The 26,543-nt window shown below is 53.2% G+C and overlaps 1 protein-coding gene across 3 annotated transcripts; it reads right to left on the reverse strand.

Annotated features, from left to right (window-relative positions):
• Window positions 1-338: 338 nt before the first annotated feature.
• Crybg2 (crystallin beta-gamma domain containing 2) lies at window positions 339-26,416 on the reverse strand. Of its 3 annotated transcripts, XM_003471305.4 has the most exons (22): window positions 25,731-25,946; window positions 23,480-23,549; window positions 21,138-21,856; window positions 14,101-16,588; window positions 13,462-13,509; window positions 13,265-13,377; window positions 13,007-13,136; window positions 10,972-11,111; window positions 10,347-10,473; window positions 10,019-10,054; window positions 9,621-9,757; window positions 9,352-9,478; window positions 8,998-9,137; window positions 8,768-8,894; window positions 8,519-8,551; window positions 8,293-8,405; window positions 5,974-6,103; window positions 4,534-4,673; window positions 4,033-4,156; window positions 1,845-2,003; window positions 633-792; window positions 339-530 (listed from the first exon to the last, which is right to left on the reverse strand). In XM_003471305.4, exons 1-22 carry the CDS (start codon window positions 25,913-25,915, stop codon window positions 442-444), a joined length of 5,535 nt encoding a protein of 1,844 aa, XP_003471353.3. In that variant the 5' UTR covers window positions 25,916-25,946; the 3' UTR covers window positions 339-441. The 3 variants fall into 3 exon arrangements, with proteins under 3 accessions (XP_003471353.3, XP_063091885.1, XP_063091884.1); XM_063235815.1 differs by lacking the exon at window positions 23,480-23,549 and having other exon boundaries at window positions 25,731-25,845; XM_063235814.1 differs by lacking the exons at window positions 339-530; window positions 633-792 and adding an exon at window positions 2,669-2,721 and having other exon boundaries at window positions 1,903-2,003; window positions 25,731-26,416.
• Between the last annotated feature and the right edge of the window lie 127 nt (window positions 26,417-26,543).

A 26,543-nucleotide genomic window follows, 5' to 3' on the forward strand; every position in this document is an offset into this window, starting at 1 on the left:
GTGTCAGCAGAAGGTCCCAGGCAGCAGGGTCCTGCTCTGACCATCCTTCCACTATGTTCTTCCCGACACTGGCAGTTTCACCCTAATTGTAAGAGTCTTCCACTGAACTATGTGCTCCCTAAGGGTGGGGACCACGAGCTTTGGTATTTGTCTGTGTCCCCACAGCCCGTGGGTGACTCATGCCAGTTAGTCCGGTTGTCAGGCTCCCTCTGGTGGCCGAGGGGGACCATACATCCAAGCCCCAAATAAACAGAGAAGCCAGCCTGAGTGTATGGATAATAGGCCAGTAGACAATCCTCCCCCTAAACCCCAAATATCAAGGTGCACAGAGATGAAGATACTCGGAAGCACATTAGAAAATAGCTTATGTCACAACAAAAAAATCTATAAAAAACATTGCATCCCAGCAAGAGCCCCCAGGGCTGGGGGGAGGAGGGAGGTTTAAAGCACATGGATGGTCCAGATCTGAGATGCCCTGTCTTCAGCCAGCTCCCATAGCACCACGTGGTCCCGGTCATAGCCTCGGCCACCTAGGAAGAGATAGGGTGTTGAGATGTGGTTAAAGAGAGCTGGGGACAACAGTGCCCTCAGTCCCCACAGGCGCCCTCTCCCATGCACAGAAGCCATATTACCCTTAACATCCAGGATCTGGCCTTGAAACATCTGGCTGCAGATGTGGCCCAGTTCATCGATGCTCCATGTCTGGCGTGGCAGGCGGCTCTCGGCCCAGAGCACCACCTTGGAGCCTGGGCTGGGAGGTCCAATCACCTGCAGGCTCATGGTGGGAGCCACCTACGGCCCAGAGGTCATTAGCACTGCTCTGCCCAGAGGGACACTGTCAGACTCAACATACCCTGGACACTCTGGCTCTTATGGGCTGTGATCCTAGGCAAGTCTCTTAATTCTCCTGAATTCAAGTTTCCTTGGGACTAGGAATCTCTGAATACCATTTTTAAAAAATTTTAACGTGAGAAACCATAAAAGGGCTGGAAAATATTAGCTCTTTCAGGAAGTCTCCCATGATGGATTCTCAGAGCCTCAGAAAAACCTCCACACATTTACTGGCTGTGTGACTGTCAGTGAATGATTTAACCTCTCTGTGCTCGAATTTCTCCACCTGTGAAAGAGAGAGCACGACAGATCTGGCCCACAGCACTGTCTGAAGATTACAGAAGACTCTGCGGCGAGGGCTTAATACAGTGCCTGGCACTCAGCCAGCCCCGCCCATGCCAAGTGAAGGACAAGACTCCCAATGGCCCTGCACCCCCTAACCTTCTCAGTCATCTCTTGCTACTTGCTTCCTTCCCTCATTCCTCTCCAGCCACTCAGGGGCCCTTGGCAGGTGCAGAAAATGTCAGGCTCGTTCATACCTCAAGGTCTCTGCACTTGCTCTTCCCTCTGCCTGGGATGCTTTTCCTCGAGACATCTGCACTGCCTCCTCAAACATCACCTTCTCGGGCAGGGCTCCCCAAACTCCCTATCCTCCTTTCTTGGTTTATCTTTCTTTTATTGCACTTTTAGCATCCAAGATAATTAGACATTTTGCTCGTTTAAATTACTTCTGTCTGTCTCTTCCCTGGTAGGCAGGAATCATTTAGGTTTTCAGGAGATTGTGGAGTCTCATTATTAACAGATTCAAGTTCTGTCCCAGAATATCAGAACTAGGGGGCTCTCAGAAGCATCTGAATCAATACCAGTTTTGCATACTGAGGTTACAGGAAGAGACTTGCCCCGGAGTCCACACCTGCCTTCTCTACTCCCCAAGGCCCTCTGGGTTCCCGACCCGGGCTGGCTGGGACTTCGCAAGGTGGGCCTGGAAGGTCTGGGGCCCAGGAGCCGCTTACCTGGTTCTTTAGCAGCCCATCCTCATAGTACCAGATGTAGCTGCCCCCAGCTTGGGGCCTGGAGACCACCACACGGCCCGCCTTCATGTCCTCCACATGGTCTGGTACTGCCAGGAATCCTCCCAGGGCCGCATTCCAGAGGCAGAAATAAGCTTGGCGCTGGTGATGGGGAGAAGCTGAGTCAGGGGTCCCCAGGCAAGGACGTCCTGCCCTCTCACCTCTGGATCCTCCAGGATCAGGCTCCCAAGCCTCAAACCTTCCTCAACTCCGCTTCTAAAGCACCCCTTATTCCTCTATACACACACATGCACACATGCGTTCCCACTGCTCTGTGCCCATGGAGGTACCAGGGAAGTATGCAACAGGATACAATGACAAGTACAACCACGGCTCCAAAAGTGCCCCAGAATTCACAGAAGATGCAGACTCCCCCCATCCTAACTGATCTCAGGTCTGCCCAGCATACTGTGAGCCAGATAATCAAGGACGATACAAGAAGAGAGGCGTGCAGGAATGGAAACGTGCAAACACAGGCGGATAGGGAGAAACGCATTCACACATGCATGCTGAAGACAGACACAATGGGGTGGACCCTGGAGTCGGTCAGATATTAGACCGACTCTGCCACAAATCAGCAGGAGGTCTTAGGTGATGGTGACAGTGATGACCATGATAGTAATAATCACAGCTAACCTCTGTTAAGTGTTTCCTTCTCATGTGCCATTCTAAGGGTTCTACAGACATAGATCTCAGTCCTCAAATAAACCCACACTATCTCCATTTTAAGATGAGGAAATGGAGGTCCACGGAGGTCCAGTACTTGCCCAAGATTGCAGAGCAAATCCTTGTCCACTTCTCTGGGCCTTTATTTCCCCATCTGTAAAATGTGAGGGGTGGAGATAATCTCCAGGACTTCTTCCAGCAATAATATCCTAAGAAGCTGTGAATACAGGGACTACACCAACACCCTTGCACAAGGACACACTCGGCAGCATCACAGACATGGGTACGAGCAGTCACAAAGCCGATGCATGCACACGTGCATACACATACATAGAGGTCACTTCTAGGGTACACAGACAACGGACAAAACTATGCTACAGGCGTAGAAAGACCCTCAGACAGACACTAGCGCACGTGGATTGTACACAAACACACATGCACACACACAGTGCCACCACAGAAATGCATGTGTGCAGAAATGAGACCCACACATAGACAAGCAGGCAACACACGCATGGACATTCGTGAGCAGAGACCGTGTTTCTCAAAACGAGGGCAGTGGTTCGTGAGACGATTTTGAGACCTGTGTGGAAAACTTATTTTTGAAAACTTATACGGACACTTTTGGGGTACTGGGGATTGAACCCATGCATGTGCTAGGCAAGTGCTCTACCACTGAGCTACATCCCTAGTCCTCTATTTTTGAAACTTTGGTGGTAATGTATTTATTGTACCTATTAAAAAAATCACACATACACATCAAATTCATGATTTTAGGCTATTATTCCTTTTCTCTCTCTCTCTCTCTCTCTTTTTTTTTTTTTTTTTTTTTTTTTTTTTGTCTTTTTCCTTTTTATTGGTACCGGGGATTGAACTCACAACTGCCTGCTTGCAAGGCAGGTGCTTATGCCGCTGAGCTAAATCCTCAGCCCCTCTTTTTTTTTTTTTTTTTTTTTGTCTTTTTCACTTTTATTGGTACCAGGGATCAAACTCAGGACCGCACACTTGCAAGGCAGGCACTTATGCCACTGAGCTAAATCCCCAGCCCCATGGCTATTACAAAGATAAAGTTTAAAAAAACTTTAAAAGAACAAAGATAAAGTTTAAAAAAAAAAGTGTGTTAAATTGGACCTGATGCCACACTGCGATACATATCCTGGGTGCTGAGGCAGGAGAACTTCAAGCTCAAACACAGCCTGGACGAAACAAAACACAGGCTGGAGATGAAGCTCAGTGTGAGTGTGAAGGCCCTGTGTTCAATCCTCCGTACCACCAAAAAAGAAAAGAAACTTAGGAAACAAAAAAAGTGAATTGACACAGGAAAAGCTATTAACTAGATTTAACTGTGCAAGAATGATGATGGAGCCAAAATGTGCCCGTCTGTACACATGCCAAGCTTGGGAAACACACAGACAGGCACGCACTGGACAGACCCATCCAGGGACCCACCCGACCTGCTACCCACCTGCTTGATGGGGTAGAGGGAGCCCACCCTCTGGGTGCCGCTGTAGGTCAGCCAGTTGGTGATCTCGCAGCTGCTCACCAGCCACTGGTGGCCTCGGAAGTCACTGTGCTCACACAGCACCCAGCTGGGGCCAGCATGTGCCACAGACACAAGGAAGAACACAGGCAGACAGACAGACAGACAGATGGAAGAATGACATCAGAATGATCTTCCCTTCTCTTTTCTCATGTTGGGGCCCTTCTGCCTAAAGTCAGGGTCTCAAGCAAGGAGAAGGAGGCTAAGAAGTAGTTTTGAGGTTCGTAGGGCAAGGGAGGGTCCTGAGGGGCCCACAGGTGCTGCGGTCCAGTCCCTGGGAGCCAGTGATGGCTCTCAGTCTACTTTTCTCCCTCCTTCCTGGTCTGTGGGTGGGGGACAGGAACGGAGAGGGGAGGAGACCCCATGGGATGCCCACTCACCCTAGCAGTCCCCACACCCACCCAGGCCTCCCCCACCAACACTCACACGCCCCCCTTGATCCGCACGGACAGTACGTGGTTGTTGAAGCCCTGGGCTTGCAGGCTCCGAACCTCCCCGCTGAGCTCGATCTCCTTCCCTTCGAAGCACTCCAGTCCGTACAAGAAAATGGCAGGTTCTGAAAAGTGCTGCGACCAGAGAAAAGGGGTAAGGCCACGACTGCAGGACTCCCCGATCTGTTCTGCAAGCCCTTGACGCTCCTGCGCTAGCTCACTGACTGCAACACCACCAGCTGGGAAACGGCTTTTTTTTCTTTTTTTGAGACTAGACCTTGCTATGTAGTCCAGGCTGGCCTCGAACTCAGTGATCCTTCTGCCTCAGTCTCGTGAGTGCCAACATTATATACACCTGTGCTGCTGTGCCCAGCACAAAAGGCACCTGTAGGAGCAAGGGTCCGGCCACACCCAGGGGCTCGTTCTCTAACCTCTCCTTCGCATCTTTCCAACAACCGTAATAATCATAGTACTGGTAATAATATCTGTGCTCATTTATGGGGTTCACTGCATGCTAGGTACTATGCTGAATACTTTATCTTATCTCAATAATATAACTCAACAATTCTATATAGGTACATCCTACTAAGATCCCCGTCTGGCAGAAAGGAAACTGAAGTTAGAGAAGGTGAAATTGCTTGCTCGAGGCCCTAAAACTGGGCTTCAGACCCTAGGCCATAGGTCTTCAGAGCTCAGCAAGTCAGGCTGCCTATTCTTAACTGTGCATCCTGAAACATGTGGCTGGGTAGCTCTGTACCTCAGTTTCCACATCTGGAAAATGGGTCTAATAATGGCTGTGGTGAGCATTAGAGGCCTTGGTTAAGATGGAAGCTCATGCAGGGTGTACTCAGCAAGTGTCAGTTGTTCTGACTGGCAGCCCATACAGGAGCCAGCACCCCCCACCCCAGGTGCGAATGGCTTAAGAGGGCCCACATCACTTGTGCCTGTCTCTTTCCTGGTCCAGGATTCCCCAGTCCTCTGGTCCCTGAAGCAGCCATCCCCTGCTATCCTCATCCCATCTGTCCTCCACAGAGCCACCTTCCTGGTTAAACACCCTTCTATGTATGCAAGGAACACCACTCAGGCCATACTGCCATCTTCCCCCCCCCCCCCAGAGCATCAGTCCCCCTCATCTCTGACCAACGTCCACATCTGGACATACCTCTCTCCTTGGGAACTGTTAGGAGACTGTGACCATGGGGTCTTTGAAGGCAGAGCTGTGTCTGTTTTTCCGGTGTCCCCAACACCTATCTCAACAGATGCTTGCTAAATATATAGTAAGCTGAGCTAGCTGGAAAGCCCCAGGTTTGAGGGGCAGCTCTGAAAAACTCTTTGACCCAGCCTACAAAACAGCAAGATGAGGCTCAGCCCAGGATCTTCCACAAGACTCTCCTGCTGCCTTTGGGGTGGCCCAGAACTGAACAGGGACACTCACCAGGGGCACTTTCCGGAGGGAGCCCAGGACCGTGGAGGCCAGGCAGCCCATGGCCATGAGGGTAGGGAACTCGCCCTCAGAGAGGATGTGCTGGTCCCCCTCGAAGTTCTTCCCATCAAACAGGATCCAGCTGGGGAAGGGAGAGTGGGTCATCTCAGCCTACCCAATCCCAGATCAGCCAGATCACCCTGTGATCCAAGAGTGGATGTGGGGTTGCTGTCCACTCCACCCCATGTCCCGCCCCAATCCAGGGAAGGTCAAAAATGAAAAGGCACTGCAGCAGCAGGGATTGAGGTCAGACTTAAGACAGGACCGACGGAAACCCTACTGCTGCTCTGGAGGGGATTTAGCAATTTGAAACAACATTCCATGGACAAGTACTCAGCAATCTCCCATCTAGGAATCTGTCACAAGGATACCCTTCAAAAACTTGGAATCTGGGGGCTGGGGATTTTAGCTCAGCAGCATAAGCGCCTGCCTTGCAAGCAGGCAGTCGTGTGTTCAATCCCCGGTACCGATAAAAAGGAAAAAAAGACCAAAAAAAAAAAAAAAAAAAAAAAAAACCAAAAACAAAAACTTGGAATCTAAGCACTAGGTCATGCATTACAGCACTGTTTGCAACAGCAAAGAGTAGAATTGGCCCAGATGTGCATCAGTAAGAGACTGGCTGAATTAACTCTACAATTTGATATTGTTTAGTATATGTACCAGATTATAAAACGCTCGCTTTTGTACAATAGGGAAGTTTTACACAATGTATTTGGTTTCACTAGTTATATGTATGCATATTTGCTTACATCTTCAAAAAGAAACAAAGAGTAAGACAAACGCAGGGGGAAAAATGCTTCCCCATTCAGAGAGGAAGGAGAAGGCTGCAGGGAGAAATGGAATTTGTGGCTTTGGAATTATTAGAGACTGAATATTTACGCCACACCCCCATCACACATTGAAACCTCAACCCTCAAAGTAATGGTGTTGAGAAGGCAAGGCTGCTGGAGGTAATCTGGTTTCCATGAGGTCACTAGACTGGGACTCTATGACAGAAAAAGTGTCCCTCCAAGTAAAGACAGAAAAAGTGTCTCTCCACTATATGAGGATGCGATGGGGAGGTAGCCTTTTGCAAGCCAGTAAAAGTTCTCACTAGACAAATGAAGTAGCCAGCACCTCGGTCTGGCACTTTCTGTTATAACTAAGAAAATAAATTCCTGTTGTCTAAGCCACATGGTCTATAGTATTTCAGTAGAGCAGTCTGCGCTAAAACAGGAGCCATGCAAATTTTGAGACATTTTTGAAAACCATGTTCCTGGTACAATGGCACATGCCTAGAATCCCCTCACTCACGAGGCCAATGTGGGAGGATCACCAGTTCAAGCCTGGGCAGCCTTAAAAAGATTACACACTGGAGGTGTAGCTCAGTGGAAGAGTACTTGTCTAGCAAGTGGGAGGCCCTGGGTTCTATCCCCAGCATTTGTGTGTGGGGAGGTACTGTGGCTAAATAAAAATGGAAAATATTCCTAAAAATTAAAATTAATTTTTAGGAACCTACTGGTGACATAATGGCACAAAATAAGGTTTATTTCAAATGTCCTGAAAGTATAGTGTTTTGAATACATACATATCATACAACACATAATGTTCTGGGGACAAAAGGAACCACAAAGAAATCTCAAATAGCTTTCAGTGGTTTTTACTATTAGTAATATTTGCTATTATGATTGTGAAACACCTAGAATGCAGATACTGGTCTCTAAATACCATTTTCTACTCTAAAAAACTACGGTTCTTCAAGAAATGGTTGATTCCATGTTTGGGCAAGAAATGTAAAAATACAGACAGGTAGACACAGTGGTGTAGGACTAGAGGAATGCCAATTCTTGGGAAGCTGATGTAAGAGTTGGACTCCTGCCTCACAACTAAGTGAAGCTCTGTTTAAAAAAAAAAATTAAAATGTGGAGCATTGTCTCTGGGTTCAAGCCCCAGGACTCAAAAAAAACCCCAAACAAACCAACAAAAAAAGAAACAGTGAGCCAGGGTTATAGCTTAGTGATATAGCTTAGCGGCACAGTGCCTGCCCTGCAAGCACAAGGTCCTGAGCTGGACTCCTGGAAGCCACCAAAAAAAAAAAAAAAAAAAAAAAAGCAAAAGAATAAAAACATGAAAGGTTAAAAGATGCTAGGCTTATAATGCTACATGCCTATAACGCCACCCAGTCAGGAGGCTAAGGAAAGAAAACTGTAAATTCAAGTCCAGCCCCCAAATTTAAATCACTTGAAAGAAGGCGCCCTTCGGCCCCGCCCCTCAGCGCTCCGCCCTCCTCACCTGCCTCCGAGAACCCGGCAGGACTGCGGCTGGAAGGAGGGGGGCAGACAGGCTTGGTCATCCTCGAAGCAGAGGTGTTCGCCCAGGAAGTCGGGGCCGGAGAAAAGCTGAATCTGAAGGCAGAGGGAGATGAGAGTGCAGGAGGGCGCAGGATCGGCCCGAAGGGGCTGGCGAAAGGGATGAGAGCTTCCACTGAAGGAAATCGCTTCCGAGTCCGCCTCCTTACCTTTGAGACGAAGTGCAGATCGTGCTCCCCGACCTAAAGGACGGGACCAGTTTTGAGATTCAAGGAGGCTGTCAACCCCTGGCCCCTATTTATTCCGCTAGGTTTCATTGGCACCAACCTAGTGGAACTTGCCGGGCTTCTTTCCCTGACACTGACCCCGCCTCTCCCCGGTGCCCCGCCCCTCCCCCGGTGCCCCGCCCCTCCCCGGTGCCCCGCCCCTCCCCGGCCCCGTCCGCCGCCCGCACACACCTGCAGTACCGGCTGCAGCGAGGCGAGGGCGCTGTTGCCCGCGCCCCAGTCATCGCAATTTCGGTACACACCCTTCTCTAGCACGTACTGCTCGCCAGAGAAGCCCACCTGCTCGTAGGCCACCCACCTGCAGAAGGGCGAGGCGCGGGTCAAGGCGCTGAACTGCACCCCTCCCGCAACCGCAACCGCAACCGCAACCGCTCTCAGCCCCGTGAGGCAGGATCACTTACACGCCGCTGAGCACGTGGATGGCCTGTGTGTGCGGTCCATGTTGCATTAGCTCCACATCCGGCAGTGCAGTGCTCACCTCCACGCCGTGCCCTTGGAAGTCCATGGCCTCAAATAGCACCACAGCCGGGTCCCCGAAGTCCTGGACCCCAGGGATCAACAGGTCTGGCCAGCCCATCACAAAACACCAGGGAGTGCCCCAGACCCCAAGGACACAGCCCACTGGAGGAATTAGGGGTGAAGTCCTCAGTATGGCCCTCATCGGACACTTGGAGAACTGGGAGTGGGGTTCAGGTTCCTCCCTCAGATTATACTGGGACAGTCAGCTGTGACCAGAGGCAGCTGCCCTTGCTTACCGTCCGGATGATCCGCAGGGAGGTCAGCAATTCATCATAGCCTCCCCAGTGCGACCAGTCAGCATACTCGCCTTCCTCCAGCAGGTACTGGTGGCCGCGGAAGCCCGCCTTCTCATAGCCCACCCAGCTGGTGGCAGGGGAGAATGGACAGACTCACTTATAGGAAGGCCCTGCACAGCTACTCCACCCAGACAACATCAGTCACATCCCATCCCCACAGCAACGGTCGTAGGGGTGATAAGGTAGAAGAAATCAACCTAAATGCTCACCAGCCCCCAAGAACCCGCAAGGACCCCACAGAGGCCAGGTCGGGGCTCTGGCTGTCCTCTGGCTGCTGAAGGTTGTAGATATCTCTGCTCACTTCCCAGCTCTTGCCCTGAAAATCTGGAGCCTCATACACCACTGCCTAGGGAGAAACAGGGTGTCAGACTGATGGGGTATCATTGGACTCAGACAAACCTAGCCATCCAAGAAGGGGTCTGCCCAGTACCAGCCTCACAGAGCTGCATCCCGTTTCTACTCTGACCTCTGCCCTGTCCTTACACGTCAAAGGCCAGTTCCCAGTGAGTCCTTCGATTCCCAGCCTTCCTCTCCTGTCTTCCAGTCCAGCCCATGACAACCACCCGCAAACAATGCCCCTCTTTGAGCCCGAAGTCCAGCTCCTTACCTTGGGCTCCGCTGGCTTCTCCACACTTGGACAGCCCTGCAAAGGAGACTCTGCTGAGACATCAGCCCCAAAGTGGGGAAGACAGATGGGACTGAGGACCTAGGATTTTCTTGATCCTGAGACCCCCTAAAAATGTCAGACCATGTCCTTCTTCTCCCCAACCCCTGGAAGAATCCTCACTCTCCTCCAGTTCCCAGTAGGACCTCCCAAGAGTTGTTCACCAGGAGCTCGGGTTCCACACTTTAGTTCCTCTGTCTTGCACACAGATGCAGGACCATACTATTTGGGACAAGAGACGGAGCAGCTTGTGGGTGTGCCTACTCCTTACCAATGTCATGGGCTTCAGGGAGCCCACGGTGGGGTTTGATGTACCCCAGGCCTCCAAAGTAGGGTACTCTCCAGGTTCCAGGATATAGGGGGTGTCTTCAAAGAATGGTTTGGGGTACAGCATCCACCTGGGGAAGGTAGAAAGGCTATCGTACCCCAGATCCCAAGGGATACTCCCAGCCGCCAGGCTGAACTTTAGAAGCTTAGCTCTGTTAGCACGCACCTGTTCCAGGTACACTGCTTCCCCCATTCATTCAATAACAGATATTTAGGGGCATGGACTCCGAACTAGCCGTTTCCAGCATCAATCTGGGACTGACCAAGCATACATAGTCAAGCCCTCCTGGAGATTAGGTTCTTAGACTACTCATCCCCGCTGAGATGGCTACTCCTCCAGGAGGGCTGGACTATTCCCTTACCCCTCGCTCAGCCAGTTTGGTGCTTTTCTGTGTTCCTGAAACCCTGTGCTTCCCTATCCCCCAACTCTGGACTGCTACTGTTACTTGCCTGTTCCCACCAGTAGACTGAGCACTTCTAAGAGAAACTGTGTCCTGTCACCTGTGTCCCCAGCCCCCAGCATAGTAGTGAATGTTATATGAGGAGATTCCAGAAAAGCCCAAACTCACAGTCCTGCAGAGACAGTGGCAGAGGCCACTTGCAGGGGCCTCTCCAGGCCCTCAGGATCCTTCAAGGCCTCAGTTAGCTTCACTTGCTCACCCTTGAGGCCCTCCTCAGAGAACAGGATGATCTCTGGGGTGCAGTAGTCCTGAAAAAGGAGAAGCGGGGACAAGAAGATGTAAAGTGACACTCTTTGGAGACTACTTTCTTGCTTTTCCAAATCTGTGCAGCCAGAGCTCCAAATGGCCTGAAAACCTTTCTGGCTGTCTCCTCAAAAACAGGAGAGGGGGAAACTGGGATGTTCCTGCAAAAATCAGCTAACCAAGCCTGAGACCAAAGCTTTCATCCACCTTTGGGACCTGAAACCAAAGATCCCAGGAGAAGCTGCAAAGCATAACACCCTTCCCTTATGGGCAGCCTGACTTCCTGTCTGCCAGAAGGATGAACAAGCCTGTAACCCACTTCCTCAGGTCCAGCTTTAGGTATTTTTCCAGTCTCCATCCAAACTGTTTTGTTGTTGTTGTTGTTGTTGTATTTTCGTACTAGGGATGGTCAGGACCTCAGGTATGCTAAGTATATGCTGCACCACCCAACTAACTACACCTGCAGCCTGCATGCCTCCAGCCTGGCTTCGACTGGTGTCTGAATCGCATGGTAGACAGCACTCTCAGCTTTCTGAGTGTTTCTTTATCCTGGGGACCATTTTCTTTCATTCATTCATTCATTCATTCATTCATTCATCAAGTGCCTAAGAAGCATCAACTGAGTGGAGCACTACACTAAGGTCATGGCTGCAGTGGTGTTATTTGTCCCTTCAGAGTTGTGAGAAGTGGGCTGGGGATTTAGCTCAGCGGCATACGCGCCTGCCTTACACATAAGCAATCGTGAATTCAATCCCCGGTACCGATTAAAAACAAAAATAGAGTTGTGGAAAGAGAGGCTCATCGAAGTTAAGCAAACTGCTCCAGGTCAAGGTGCTTCTAAGCAGCAGAACCAAGAACAGACCCACATAGTTTATGTTCAGTGTTGCAACCTGGTACCACCCACGCACCCAGCACACAGTAGGTGCCCACTCAGTGTTGGATTCCATCCTAGGATGTCTTAACTTCAAAGCCTTGCTTTTCTCTTGTACCTCATTACTCCCACATGAAGGTGAATTTATTGTGAGTTTCTCACAATAAATTATCCACAACTGCCCTGGCTTTGAAAACTGCTCTATCCTCCTCCTGGGACACTGTGTCAGCTACACCAGCAATATTGCAACAACTCTAGACCTAGTTACTTAGCTCCTTCATTAAAAACAAAAACAAACACCCAAACTAGGCCCTGTTTAGACTCATTGTTCTTTCTGCTAGGTCTCTCTGGGGATCAAGGTTATTTTTATCAAGTTTGCTAATTGTGCTCTGAAAACAGGGTTGTTTTTTGCTTTACATTTATGAAATTGCAATGTTGACTTTGCTACTCTTTCTTCCTCCCCCTAAAAGCCTCAGGGGACTCTGTAGGATTTCCAACCCTATCTGGTCTCCCTGTCTTTTTTCCTGAAATCCAGAAGGGTGTTCATAATCCCCACTCTGGTGACAGGGTCTTCCTTCTTTGAACCAGCCCTCCCAGCTTATCTGACAGGGTAGGCGGGGCAAAGAGTTCGCCCACCCTCACCCCCTACGCCTGGCCCAGGGAGCGGCACTCAGTAATTGGCAAGCATCTGTGAACAAGTGAAGACTGTGCTTCTTGCTGGCTCCTTGCACTGGGTGCTGGGCAAACCTGGCCCATTTCTATCACTCAGACCTTGCCTCATCTCCAGCTCAGACATCCCTAGGCTGCTTTATTGAGCTGGGTTTTTGCCTCATCTCCAGCTCAGACATCCCTAGGCTGCTTTATTGAGCTGGGTTTTGGCCCCAGACGGAACACTCCTCAGGGTCTCTTCCTTCCCCGGTTCTTCCAAGGTCAGGAACCTATAGCTGGCCCACAGTAAAGTCCCTCCTGCTCCTACCCCATATTCTCTCTGGAAGGATTCCCACTCTAGGCTCCACCCAGCCTGCTCACCCGGACAACCCGCCGGAGGGAGCCAATGCCGTGAGTGCTCCAGGCTGGCCGCAGGCCTCTGAGTTCCACGTCTCCTTCAGGCAGAACCAACTTTTGGCCCTGGAACTGCGGCTGTTCGTATAGCACCCAGCTGTGGGCACAGAGACCCCCAGGTCACAGTTAGGAAAGAGGGTGTACCCAGTCTTTGAGTAGCCGATGGTGTTTCCGCTAGGCTGGGAGGCCCTTTGCACCCTTAGGGTCACAGCCACGCCCACTTACCATCCTCGCACCACCCTTATGGAGGCGACAAGGTCCCAGCCCGAGGCATCAGCAATATCTTCATAGACCTCTCTGCTGCTGCCCTGGCAGCCGGGCTCTGAGAAGAAGATCACCTGAGAAGGCACAGCACACGCCCTCAGGTTGTATCCCCAGGCCCCACCTCCTGCCACCCCTGGCCCTTTGCCCCACACGCCTACCTTCCCAGGCCTGGTATTGAGCTTGCCCTGTTTCTTCAAGGATGGGCTCTGGAACACAGGAAGTAGTGAGAAGTCTTACAGGGTCATCTACCTACTGCTCCCCGCAACCTAACATTCTACAGGTTCCATGTCCTCTCTTACTGGTCTCCACCCGCAAGGAGTTGGTCCTCAGAGGATGCCACACTTGTTTCCACCCCTGGGTTTCACTCCCCTTCCCCAGCTTCCAGGATGTGGGAGCCCCCAAGCCCTTCAAAATCCACAGAACAAAATAAAAATATAAAATAAAAATCCGTGGATTTTAAAAATCCACGGTACAAACTTCCTGTTATATGAACAGGGAAACTGAGGCCCAGAGAGATGTGGCTTGCACAGGTTAACTGAACAAGACCTCAGATGCAGCCCTCCTTCCTGCCTCCAGGGACTCTTTTTTGTTTTTTGTTTTTTTTTTTGTCTTTTTCTATCGGTACCCGGGATCAAACTCACGACTGCCTGCTTGCAAGGCAGGCGCTTATGCCGCTGAGCTAAATCCCCAGCCCTCTCCAGGGACTCTTGACTCCCAGTACCATTCTCCTCACAACACCCAAACCTGGACCCAGAGGAGGCCAGGTGCCTCCGCTGCCCACCCGAGGCCTCACTCACCCACCCCTCCAGGGGCTGGGCACATGTCAGCTTCTCTGGTGGTGGCCTTCCGCTGCAGAGTAGGGGCAACTGTCCAGGCACTTTCCTGAGCCCCGGTGCCGGATGGGGTGGCAGAACAGATAGTTTTGCACCCAGTGGCTCCAGGCTGGGGGCCTCTTTGGTGGCAGGAACCAGATTGCTAAAAAGAATACTGCTGCCGAGCCGGGAAGTGGGCCGGGTGCCAGTCTGCAGTTCCAGCCCAAGTTCTGGGTGAGAACTCTTGGCATCCGCTACATGTTTCTTCATCATCTCCAGAGGTGAGCAGGAGTCCTGGGTGGGTCTGGCAGGACGGGAACCCCAGGAAGGACTGGGTCCAGCTTTCTCCTGCCTGCGCTGAAGCTTCTCATCATCACTCAGATAAGGGTTCTCTAGTTCCTCTTCCTCCTTCTCATCTACCTTCTCTTTCTCCTCCTCCAAGGTAGGCACCACCTGGGGACTGGGCCCCAGCATCCATGGCCCAGGATGGTCTTCATCAATGGCAGGCAGCGTGGCGTACATGGCCAAGTAGGAGGAGCGTGGGGCTCGGGGCAGCCGGTGAGTGCGGAGGATCTCAGGGGGCTCCATGCTCCGAAGTGTATCCAGGAAAATCTCCAGGTCAGCAGCCAGGGCCATCTCATCCTCCTCGTTTGATGACTCTGGAAGTGACTTGTCCTCAACAGAGTCAGGGACAAGTTGGGACTCCGTGCTGGCCTCTGTTTCCACTGGCACTGAAACAGGGGTGCCTCCTGGACTGGGGGTCTCCTTGCCCACCGAGGATGGGGTGAAAGAAACAGCAGGGCTCTGGATATCCTCTTTCTGAGTAGAAGATGACACAGGGCTCCCTCTGGCCCCGGGGCTGGCCTCCTCCTCTTTGAGGAGTAGGGGAACAGGAGCAGCTGGGCCTTGAACAGTCTCTTCCTTGGGAAGAGAGGGGGTGGGGATGCTTTTAGCAACCTCCTTTTGGGTGCTAGGATCTCCTTCTGGGCCCTGGGTAACCTTGGTTGGCTTAGGGGATGAGGCACTGGGTGCACCAGGGACGTGAAGAACCTCTTTCTGAGTAAGGGAGGACAGAGGCACATTCTCAGAGTCCTGAACAAATTTACTCCTTCGTGAGGAGGCAGCGGAAAGACCTCCTGGGCTGGGGACAGGCTTCTTCGTAATAGAAGGTGGAATGAGAGGCTGTCCAGGGACTGTAGCAGCCTCAGTCCTCTCTACAGGTGGGGTGGGCGCAGCAGGGGGATCTGCAAGTCTTTCCCCCTCTACAGAGGGCAGGCCATGGGGCCTGGGCTGGGGACTGGGCTCGGCCCTGGGCTGAGAGGCAAGCACGGGCTGCTCTGAGCGTTGGGCCAAGCCCGGGGAGGAAGCACGGGTCTGGAGTCTGGGAGAAGAGGGCACTGGTGTTTGGCCCCGAGAAGTCTGAGGAGGCAACGGAGTAGGGCTGGAGGCTCCCTGCACCCTTAGGGGCTCACAAGCCTTGATGTCCAAGGCTCTGCCTTGGTCTTGGTCTGGGCAGGTGGTAGGGACTTCGTGGTTCTGGGGTGGATGAGGACCCACTGGGCTGCCCGCAGGGACCTTTGGCTGGGCTGTCCCAGTCTCAGGCAGCTGCTCCAAGACAGTCCCCTCTGTGCCACCCAGCCCCGGGCTCCTTGGCACAACATTTGTGGGCCTGGGGAGGCGGCTGGCAGGAGAGCTGGACTCAGCAGCCACCAGGCTACCCAGCAGCTCCCGGGCCTTGCTGCGGCTGGGTGAGTCCTCAGCTTGAGGGTTCACCACTGCTGCCCGGACCGAGCGGACCACGTGGCGGCCCCTTGGCAAGGTCTCACTGGACAGCATCGGTCCCACAGTCACTGAGCTGCTCATCCGGTGGTCCACATGGCCCCCGACTACTGTGGTTGTGCGCACAGTGCGTGTCACTCGACATTCCTCTCGGTTCCAGGTGCTCCCACCAGTGTGATTCCCGCCTGGGTGGGGGCTTGGGTCCCGGGGCCCAGGTAGAGGCACCAACAGCTCAGTCCTGGCTGCGGCTCCCAAGCCTGGTGGCTCAGTCCTAGGAGCCTGGGGGATGCTGTCAGTCTGGTCCGAAGTCCACTTTGGCCTGCCCACCAGCTTTTTCTCCTTTGGGGGAGGCATGTACTTCTTGGAAAAGATGGGCCCATGGCTCTGGAAGTTTGCAGAGCCAGCTTCATCCCGAAGGCCCTGGTGATTCACAGTCTCTTCTTCCCGAGTAGCAAAGCCATTGACTTCCTCTTGAGCATAGGTGTACCCAAACATCTCCTCTCGGGCCCCTGACACCAGGGACACCTTGTGAAAATGGTGTCTAATTTCTTCCTGGGCTGGCGGCCGCTGTCGCCACGTCAGTGTGGCACTTACCACTCGGGCCTCAGCCCGGGCCGGAGGCCCAGCTGCCTCCTCCATATTGGGCCCTGGCAACCTGTCCAGAGGTGTTTCCGTCACACTGCAGTCCAGTGCCCTGCAGACAGTCCCAGGAAGAAGAGAGAAGAGCGTCAGAGGGTGGCAAGGATGGCTGGGTCCCTGAAGTGCAGAATAACTACCCTGCCACACTCATGCTGAGCACCCTCAGGCGGTCACGTGACCTTTCGGTCTGTTTCCCTGTTTATATGGGTGTGATACTCCCAGTTCTGATGGGATTCACTTCTTATTCATCTCCCCACTTTCAAGGGATTCCCTCTGTCTAGGTCCCTCAAAAGCTGAGGCCTAAGCCGGGAAAGAGGAAGAAAGGAGAGAGCAGAAAGGAAGATGAGTCTAATGTGCCGGCACATGGATGGCCTAGGCCTCTGCCCAAGCAGCCCTGGGTCCAGTCCTCCAGAGCTAAAAATCAGAAAACCAGAAGGGTGGAAACTACACAAACACCGTTCTCACCCATTCCCGGGAGGTACCTTAAAAGAGAAGTTCAGGAAAATGAGGCTTGGGACTCAGGCCTAGCTGGGCTCCCACGGACCCTTGCCCACTATCGCCACTACCTTGGAGGGCCACATCTCTCTTTCAGACCTCAGGGTCCCCAACCACACAACAGGAGTCCTAAGACTCACAGCATCTTGCCAGGCAGGATGCAGTAGGAGAGAAAGAATGAAACCCTGCTTTATAAACTAAAATGCTGGCTCATAAATGTCACACTGCCATCTTGGAGGTTTGTGACCAACTATTAGCAGGTATTACTACCAAAAGCATTGGAGACAATGTCCAGAGCACAGGGGCACATCTGGGTACATCTGTGGGTCTCAGTAGAGCCCCTAAGGCCGTGATGGCAAAACTTACAGAGCTTTCAATGATACAGACCATCTGCGGAGGCACACAAGCCACAGGTTTGCCACCACTGCCCTAAGGACACAGCGCTTGGAGCTTTCCTCCATTCTCTCTGAAATCTTCATTTTACCCATGACGTAGAAGACACAGAGGATCAGAGGAGTGGCTGAGGTACCTAGGATGATGTACCCACCAAGTTGCCAAGCTCGGGTTTGAAGTCACATCTGATTCCACATTTTCCCCTTACTCCTTGAGGGCTGGGGCCTGGGTCTTCTTTTTTTCTGATCCTCCCTTGAGTTCCCTGGTAATTTACAACCTACTTTACTAAATGAGGGGAAACTTACAACCCTGCCTAAAAGGACCTCTGCTTTCCCAGGAACTGGTCAATTTCCTGGTCTTAATAGGAACAGTAACAATACTGTGCTATTAAAAAGTCAGAAGAATTTGGAGCCTGTGACCTTAGTAAATTGTTACTAATTATAATTAAACACTCCCATTCTGTGCAGATTTTTTTAGTTAAGGAACTGCCCAGGGTCACACAGAAGGGAGTCAAGGTTTTAACCTCAACCCCAAGTGTATAACCTTCTAGCAAACTCCCTAACTCCCCCGGGGAAACTGAGTGTCTTGTTTGAGTGTTGGGGGGCAATCTCAGTCCTAGAGGGGCCATCTACCCACACTACCTGACTCCCAGGCTGCCCAGACGGTGACAATCCTATTCTCAGATCCCCAGACCCCTGAGGTCGACGCCTGTTTATCCCTACTCTTGGCCTACCCTACCCTAGGTCTGTGGTTCCCTCTGAGGCTCCATCCCGGGCCAGAAATGGACCCACTGCCCCAACTCCCTTCCCCTATCTCCACCCTGTCCCTCCTGAGAAGCTGGTGGAACCCAGAACTTTGACCCTGCTCTGATGCCCCAACAATGACTCAGGTTTTATGAGGAGCACAGATGAAAGGGGCTGAGGCCCAGGGAAGCCTGACTGGACTCCTGGACCACATGGGGTTTCTGATGGAGTCTGGGATAGAGACGGAGGGACCCTGGACAGCCTCTGGTAGGAGAGACGGGGAAACAGGTGATCCCAATCCTTCCCCCAGGCCAGGGCTTCCTGAGAACAGGACACACCCGACAGCCAGCCCCTCCTGTCCTCATTAGGGATGACCTTCCTTCTCAGCACACTTTGTCCCCTCTGCCTGGCACTCCTCCCACGTGCCTTTGACACTCACCAACATCCTCTAAAGCCGCTGTCCTCCTCACTGGGTCCCCTGTCCACTTTTGAGTTAGAACAACTCCCTGCTACTCACCAGACTTTGTCTGATGGTGCTGACTGTAAGGGGCAAAGCCCGGCCTCTCGCCCGTCTATTCATTCATTCATTGCTAAGCATGGCAGGCCATGTGCTAGGCTCTGGTTTCTCATAAAAGTGGTACCCTAAAAATCCAGGAGGCGAAGAACCACGATTTTGTTTTTGGTTTTGTTTTTAAGCATCAGATGTTTGAAAGGCTCCACAGACTCACAGGACAGCAACCTGAAAGGAAGCTATTGATGATCCTCTCGGGTACTTCCTGTGAACTCCTGGCAATCAGATCTCCACACCTTTCTCAGCCCAACCCTCTCAGCACAACCCAGCCCCTGGACAACACCCCTGCCAGCCACTCATTCCACAAACATGTGGTCACTGGCTTCTCACATACTTCAAGGGACAGGGAGATCACCACTTGACAATTCATCTGCCCCATCCCTGGACAGTCATGCCTACTAGAAGGTTCTTCAAACTGCTGGAATCTGCCCGCCTAGTGCTCCCCGCTTTGTCCTTGTTCAGGAGGCACACCCCACTAACCAGCTGCCCCTGCTGGGCAAGCAGATGTGCCCATTTCCAAGGCACTCTCTTCTCCAAGGTCCCAGACCAGGCATGGATCTGTCGGCAGGCTGACCAGTAGCCTCCAAACAAGGCTGGTGGGTGTGAAGGGGGAAAGGGGAGTGTGGGAAACCCTTGTCTAACCCAACAAGTCCTGGATCTCCTCGCTTATGCGTGAGTCACCCCCAAACTAGGCTAAACCAGTCCACGGGCCTACATGCTGGCAAACACAGGCATACACAAGCACAGAAGTCACACACAGCACAGAAATACAGACAGACACTTACCTGACACACATGTCCACACAGAGACACTCAAAGAGACAACATACTAAGTCACACAGTCACACACACAGACGCAGTGGCACACACATGTGCACACATTCCCAGTCTACAGTTAACTCACAGCCATAAACTCTCCTCCCTTGAAACACACTTGCACGTGAACACAGACACACACTTCTGTGTGCACACCCATCTTATGTGTTTCCCCTTGCAGCTCCAGCTGGATCCCACTTCCTTTTCATATTTGCAAATTCTGGCCTAGAGAACTTTCCTCCGAAAAGCGGACAGAGAAACATGATGTCCTTGCAAGTCGCCTTTCCCCATCTCTTAAGGGGTCCCACCACAGTCTGTTATTACCCATCCGAATCCAAAACAGCCAGGGAGTATCAGGTGGAGTCCAGCGCAGGCCACCACTCTTCCCTTTCCCACTCTCTAAGGCTCGCCCCAAACTCCTTTCCTGCCCCAGATGGGGCACTGGACAGCTCTCCTGGCCAGACTGGGCCCCACGTCTTCCTGGTCCTCAGCAGAGACCCAGACCGCTGACTTCTGCCCCGACCCCTGGACAGCTCTGCCTCAGCCTCTGCTGCCCAATTCCCAGGGTCCCAGGGAACCATGGATCCCACAGCTACCACAGGCACCTCTGCTTTCACACGGGGCCTGAGAGGGTTCTTTTGGAGGCTGGATGGGAAAATGGGCAGAGCACAGGTGCTGGAGTTGTAGAAACATAGAATCGAATTCGGATTCCCTTCACCGTCCAGTTGGCTTTGGGTGAGTGGCTTAGCCTTGCTGAACCTTAGCTTCCTATTGTAATTAAGTGGTGGACTTAGTTCCTATTTCATGGGACTGTGTGCAGATTAAATAAAATTAATGCTAGGAAACAAACCATAAATGTCAGCCACCATATTCATTTTTAGGACCTCGTCACATGGTCCTTAGGGAGGTGCCATGTTCAGCCCTCCTCCCCGAGTTTCGAGGGATCCACATCCCCACCATGGAGCTCACCAGGCAGGAGAGCCAAATAAAAACCGGGGCTCCAGAGTCTTGGCGCCTATTCCTGTGGCGGCCAGCACAAACCCAGGTGGGGTAATTATCGCTGCCACTGAGGTGTAATTAATAAGCATCCCTGCTATTTTGGCAGCCCAGCTTTTTGGAGTTCAAAGGATGTTCCTGTAACCTGACTACCAAATCCACTCAATAACACAAGGCCCAGAGAGGCTAAGCAATTTGCTTCAAGACAGCCAGCACCTTGGCTCCAGGCCTGTTCCCAGGCTGGTCTGTGGCCACATGAACAGAACTGAGGAGTGGTGGGTATAGCTGAGAAAAAAGTGACCCTTCAAGCTGCCCATCTTTTCCATGACAAGATCTACCTCCTCAAATGGGCAGGGGCAGAGAACAGCAGTGGGTCCCAGGGTACCTCCTGGAAGGGAGAGAGGGAGGCAGGAAAGGCAGAGAGGAAGGGGGAAGGGTGGCAGAGTCAGCTCAGGCGGGATCAGCTGCCAAATGAATGAGCCTGCAGTCTGAGAAGCCCAGAGACAAGGCAGAGAGACCCAAGAGGGATCAGCCAGCCAAGCCAGGGTCCCTTCCCGCCATCAGACCCCACAGGAGCCAACCTCTACTCACCGCCCGTGTGGGGATCCAGGCTTCCGGCCAGCCTGCCACTGGGCTGTGCTCCCCTGATGCAGCGGCAGGGCTCTCAGCTGGGGCTCCTGGGGCAGGTCAGTCAGGCACCCCGTGACGGGGCGGAGTCCCAGGGGAGGCTCCTGCCAGCCCCTGGATTCCTCAGGGCCGCAGGGGTGGGGAGCTGGTTGGGCCGGTTCCTCACCCTCCTCCCCAGGTGTCTGCCCACACCCCTGTAGGATGACAGTGATGTGGTAGCGGGTCCTCCTGGCCGAGGGACGTGAATGTAGGGGGAATGACTCTGACTGGACAGGCCCTGAGATGTCCCGCTCGCCCTTTGCCCCCTCCACCTCTGGGAGGCATGCTGGGTGGGGCGGCAGGACTGTGTTTTCCAGATTGCTGGGCGGCTCCAGCCTCTGAGTGACGTCTGGGGCTACATGTGGGGGTTGCTGGCAGAGGCGGCCTGGGGTTCCCTGTTCCATATGTTGAGGAGTAGGCCCCGGGTGGGCATCATCACGTTCTGCAGAGGTCTCAGCTGGGGCCAGGTCCTTGGGTGCTACGGATGCATAGTTGGCCAGGTCTGAAGCACTGCCCACTGCTGGCCTCTGCAGGCGCCCCAGAGGCTGGGCAGGTCTCCCTGAGAGCTGCTGTGGCTTCCCAGACCAGATGCCACCTTGGCTCCTGACCCGGAGGTCCCATTCTGAATGGCTCTGGGCTTGGACCTGGGAAAAACCAGAGGCAGGGAGACACAGTGACAGGGACAGAAACGTGAAGGCATCTCTCGTGTCCTGCATGTTCCCTGGACATCCCTTCCCGCCCTCTTTGGCACAAGGGAAGCCAAGCAGGGTCTGACACCCAGATGAGCTGCACTAGCAGATGCTGTCAGGGCACCAGAGCTGAGCAAAACAGCAAGACCATGGAAAGGTTAAGCTCATGCCCTCCTATTCCACACACGAGGAAAGTGAGGTCCAGAAGGACAGTGCCATGACTAGGGTCCCACCGCAGGGCAGTGAGCTCCCAACCCTCAGACACCCCAATGATGCAACTCTAGGACCTGGCTGTGCCTTCCGAGGCTGTGACCTCGGCTTCCTCGTAGGCCTACTGCTGCTTTCCCAGGCGTCTACAGGCCTCTGGCTCTTTGGCACCAACTGCCCTCGGGATTAAGGGCTGCGTGGGCATGCCTGCCTCAAGTGCCCACGGCCTCTGCCTGCTGCAGGCCACCTGAGGGCCTGCAGCCACACCTCCCTTGTACTCTGCCAGCCTAAAATTCTCACAGCACACCTGGGAAGCCGTGCCTAGTCACAGAGGTGAAGGGGACATGCAGGAAGCAGGAAAGAGTGAACAGCTGATGTCTATCTGCTCAATTCCCTGGGGTTCAGCTGGGCTATGGGAATGAGGGGAGAGGCCTCAGCATCCCAGATCCACATGAACACTGACCACCCCCCTGAAACTACCAGGTGAGCCTGTGTCTTTGGCAAACATGGGGTCAAAACCCCACCTAACAGAGGCCTTTGATCTCCAGGGCTTTCATTTACTCATGAAATACACACAACATTTCATTTCCTAGGAGTTGGATACTTCAGGAGACAAAACAGTATGATTACTGTGGGCACCTGAATGGCGGGGACCTGGACCTGAATCCCAGTGCTGCTACTTGGCTGCAATGCCACCTGCATCTCAGTTTCCCTGTGTGTAGAATGGATGTGATAAGAACAACACCTGGCTCCCTGGAGTGCTGTGCAGATCGCGTAAGATAATCCACACACAGCACCTGTGCATAATGAGTACTCAATTAAACTCCGCTCATTACTCATGATATTTGGGACCAAAGAGAGCCATATGGCTGCTTCAGCCTCCTCCAGAGAAGGCTGCCCTCTGCTCCTCCCAGGGGAGAATATCCATCATTGTCCAATTCATGGCTCAGGTCCTGACTGCAGAAGTCACAGGCTCAGTGTCATTTCTGGGAGTCCCTGGCAGGAAGTGAGGAAAAGGAGCCAAACATGGGCAGAAAGTCAAGGTGGTGGGTGGAAGGGGGTCCTGGGAACAGGCCTTTCCCCTCTATGCCTAAGGATCCCAGCATTAGGACACACATTTCCTGAGCATTCAGGTCCCATGCTGGATTCTCTCCACAGCCCTCTAAAAGGCATTATTGTACCCATTTTTCAGATGAGTACACTGAGGTTCAGAAGTGGGGCAAAATTTTTCTCAGGGTCACACTGAATCAGCAACAGAGGAAGGATTAGAATTCCAGTTGCATGACTTGTAAGTCAGGGTTCTTAGAGCCTGTCCAGCCCCCGCCCGAGTTTCTGCCCCCCTTTTTCCTTCTCCTTCAGGTTTTCTCCTACCTTGAGTCTGACATCGCTGGTGCTGCCCTGACCCTGGGCCAGGTCAGGGCAGCTCTGGCCACCCCAGGGCCTGAGAAGAAAGCATAGAGGAAGAGAATGGAGTAGTCTCTTCCTATCCTCGCACTGTCACCCCAGACTGGGCCCAGTACCCCTTTCCTGAATCTTCTCTCAGGGCCCACAGCCCAGCAGCTAGAGACCCCTTAAACCGTTGGGGACTGCCTATGTGGCAAACTCTTCTGCTTCCTCCCCTTGCTGACTGCCCCCCACCAGGCAAAGAAAGGGACAGGGATGAGCTAGGATCAAAAAGGGGGCCAGTCCAGGCATGGTGGCACAGACTAGCAACCCCAGGGTTTCCAGAAGCTGAGGCAGGAAAAGCATGAGTTCGAGGCCAGCCTGGGCTATATAATGAGACCCTGTCTCAAAAAACAAAAACAAAGGGCCGGGGGTTTAACTCAGCAGCAATGTAAGTGCCTGCTTGGCAAACAGGTCATGAGTTCAATCCCTGGTACCAAAAAAAAAAAAAAAATCTATGGAGGGGCCTGAATTAGGTCCACATCAGAGAGAAGACAGTGCTTTGGTGGCTCCAAAGGTCCAAATTTCCTGAGGCCATCCTGAGCGTCTAGCTGGGCACTAGGTTTTGTGCCTCCATGGTCACCCTTGCAGGTGGGTATCAATGCCCTCATTTTTCAGATAAAGAAGCTGAGGACCAAAGTGACTTGCTTGGTGTCACACAGCTAGTAAGCTTTGGAGGCAGGCCACAAGGACTGTCCCAATCAAAGTCAGTTGACCGTTACAGCATTAAGGGGAGCAAGATGAGGGACAGCCTTGTCCCCTCTGTCCCAGCGCCCACCCCGGGTAATCAGTGGGGATTAGAGGCCTGTGCCTCAGGTGAGGATCCCTTTTCTGTGGCTGAGAGGATCTGAGTCCACCAGCAAACACAGCTTGTGTCATCACATCAGGTTCACAGTCCCTCCCCACCTCCCTCAGTCCTGACTCACCTGCACCCCCAGCCTGCCTGCTCTGCAAGTGGGGGCAGGGAGGGGAAGGTCCGCCCAGGCCTATGGGGCTGGTTTCCGCCAAAGAAGGAAAAGGGAGAGGGCGTGTCTTCCTGGAGGGGGCACGTGGGCACCCCAGTCAACTTTCAGACTAGACCTTCCCCTCTGCAGGGCCAGAGAGAGGCACAAGCCCCTCCCTTCAGCTGTCTCCACCTCACCTCACCCCTCCTAGGGAGGCTGAAGACAGCTGCCTGATAAGATCAGAACAAATTGCCCAGTAACTGCATACACACAAACACCCGCTGGTCGACAACACAGCCACACTGTGCCGACAGAGGGCCTGTGACCTGTTGGGCCCGCTTGGATTTTCATTCCCGTTTAGAGGGATATCAGCTACCAGGAATGCCCAGGGAGGTGAAGCAACTTGTTCAAGGTCACCAGGCCAGTGGCACCAGGCTTAGGAGCTAGCTTGCAGTCTGGCAAGTCTCCAAGGCAACAGAGTTCCTCCATGAGATGTGAGCTCTGGAGTCAAGACTGCTTATGAGTGTATCTCAGCTCCAACACTTCCCTGCTCTGTGACTGCAGCAGGTGACTTCACCTCTCTGAGCCTCTATTTCTGGATGTGAATGACAAGCAATATCTCATAGTGCTGCCATGAAGATCACAAGAGCTAGGGGCTGGGGATTTAGCTTAGCGGCATAAGCACCTGCCTTGCAAGCAGGCAGTTAGTTGTGAGTTCGATTCCTGGACCAATGAAAAAAAAAAGATCACAAGAGCTAATCTGACCAAACCACAGAAGCAAGTGGCTAATATAGGTTTATTGCTGTTACAATCTAGAGCTGTCTCCAGATGAGGACAAACACAATGCTCTTGTACAAGGCCACTACGAATCTGTTAAGACTTCTCAGAACAGGACATAAAGACCAGAGGCGACACTGACCTGTGCTGTGGAAATCAAAGTCCACAGCGGCAGCAGGAACTGCCATGTTTGCTTTTAAACTGTCTCTAGGAAAGAAATCATGAAATTGTCAAAGTTGTTTGACAGTCCACAATCGCAGGGACAGTCCACAATCACAGATCCAAAATCGTGGAACACTGGACACATACATTTTTATGCTCTAAGATATTCATGCATGCTGACTTGAGCACTCAGAACACACTAATACACTTGGGACACGGACAGACGGATACACAGACAGACAGACAGATACCTCTAGGCCAGCCCTCTCCCCCGACCTTTCTGCATCTCCCCTCACCTATCCCGGGGTTTGGCCTCCTCTGAGGTCGCCTTCCCCCTGCGCTCCCTCCGGGCCCCTAGTCCAGCCAGCAGGCGGGCCAGGCGGGCCCCAAGTCCCCCACGCCGCTCGGTCATGGCAAGGCCAAGGCCCCAGGCTTGGGCAGTCTGGACACCTGACCGCTGGGCCTCCCGGATCCGCTGCATCCGCGAGGAACGCCTCCTCCGGTCCGCCCCACCCGCCCACTCTGAGCAAACAGCGGCCCCGCCTGCAAGAGTGGAGGTCGGGACCTGACCAGATGCTGCCAATGCCCTGAGCTGGGGTGCACTCGGGGCACTGCAGTCCCCGGACATTCCGCCCAAGCCCCATCCCCAACGCGGCCCCTGCTCTGGTCCGTCCGCGCTGCTTCTTCAGGCCCCTGGAGGCGACAGGGGCAGATGTGGTGCTACACCTAAACTGCTAGAATTGCGGGAGGTGGGGCTCGGGAGAGCGGACCGGGGAGCAAGAGCCCGGGAGGCGCGGCCGAGACGCGGGCTTCCCGAGAGGGGCGTGGCTCGGGGGCGTGGTCTTGTCTGCTGGGCGGGGCCTAGCCCAAGGGTGGGCTCCTCCGGGCACCCGGGTGATAATGTAGGCTTGGGACCTCCGTTGACAGTGGAAGCGAAGTCCTCCCTGCCGTTGCCCCGTCGTGCTGGTCTCCCTGCGAGGATTCCCCTTGTGTGCTGGAGCCACCAGGATCCGGAGCGCGGAATCTCGCTCCGCACCGCGGAGGAGCGGCAGCACCCAACCCATGCGGCGGTGACCGGTGCCCCCTGCCGGAAGTCGATGGGAGAACCC

This window comes from Cavia porcellus, unplaced genomic scaffold, assembly GCF_034190915.1.
Source record: "Cavia porcellus strain 051 isolate PalLab524CR breed Dunkin Hartley unplaced genomic scaffold, mCavPor4.1 scaffold_25, whole genome shotgun sequence".
Lineage (NCBI taxonomy): Eukaryota > Metazoa > Chordata > Mammalia > Rodentia > Caviidae > Cavia > Cavia porcellus.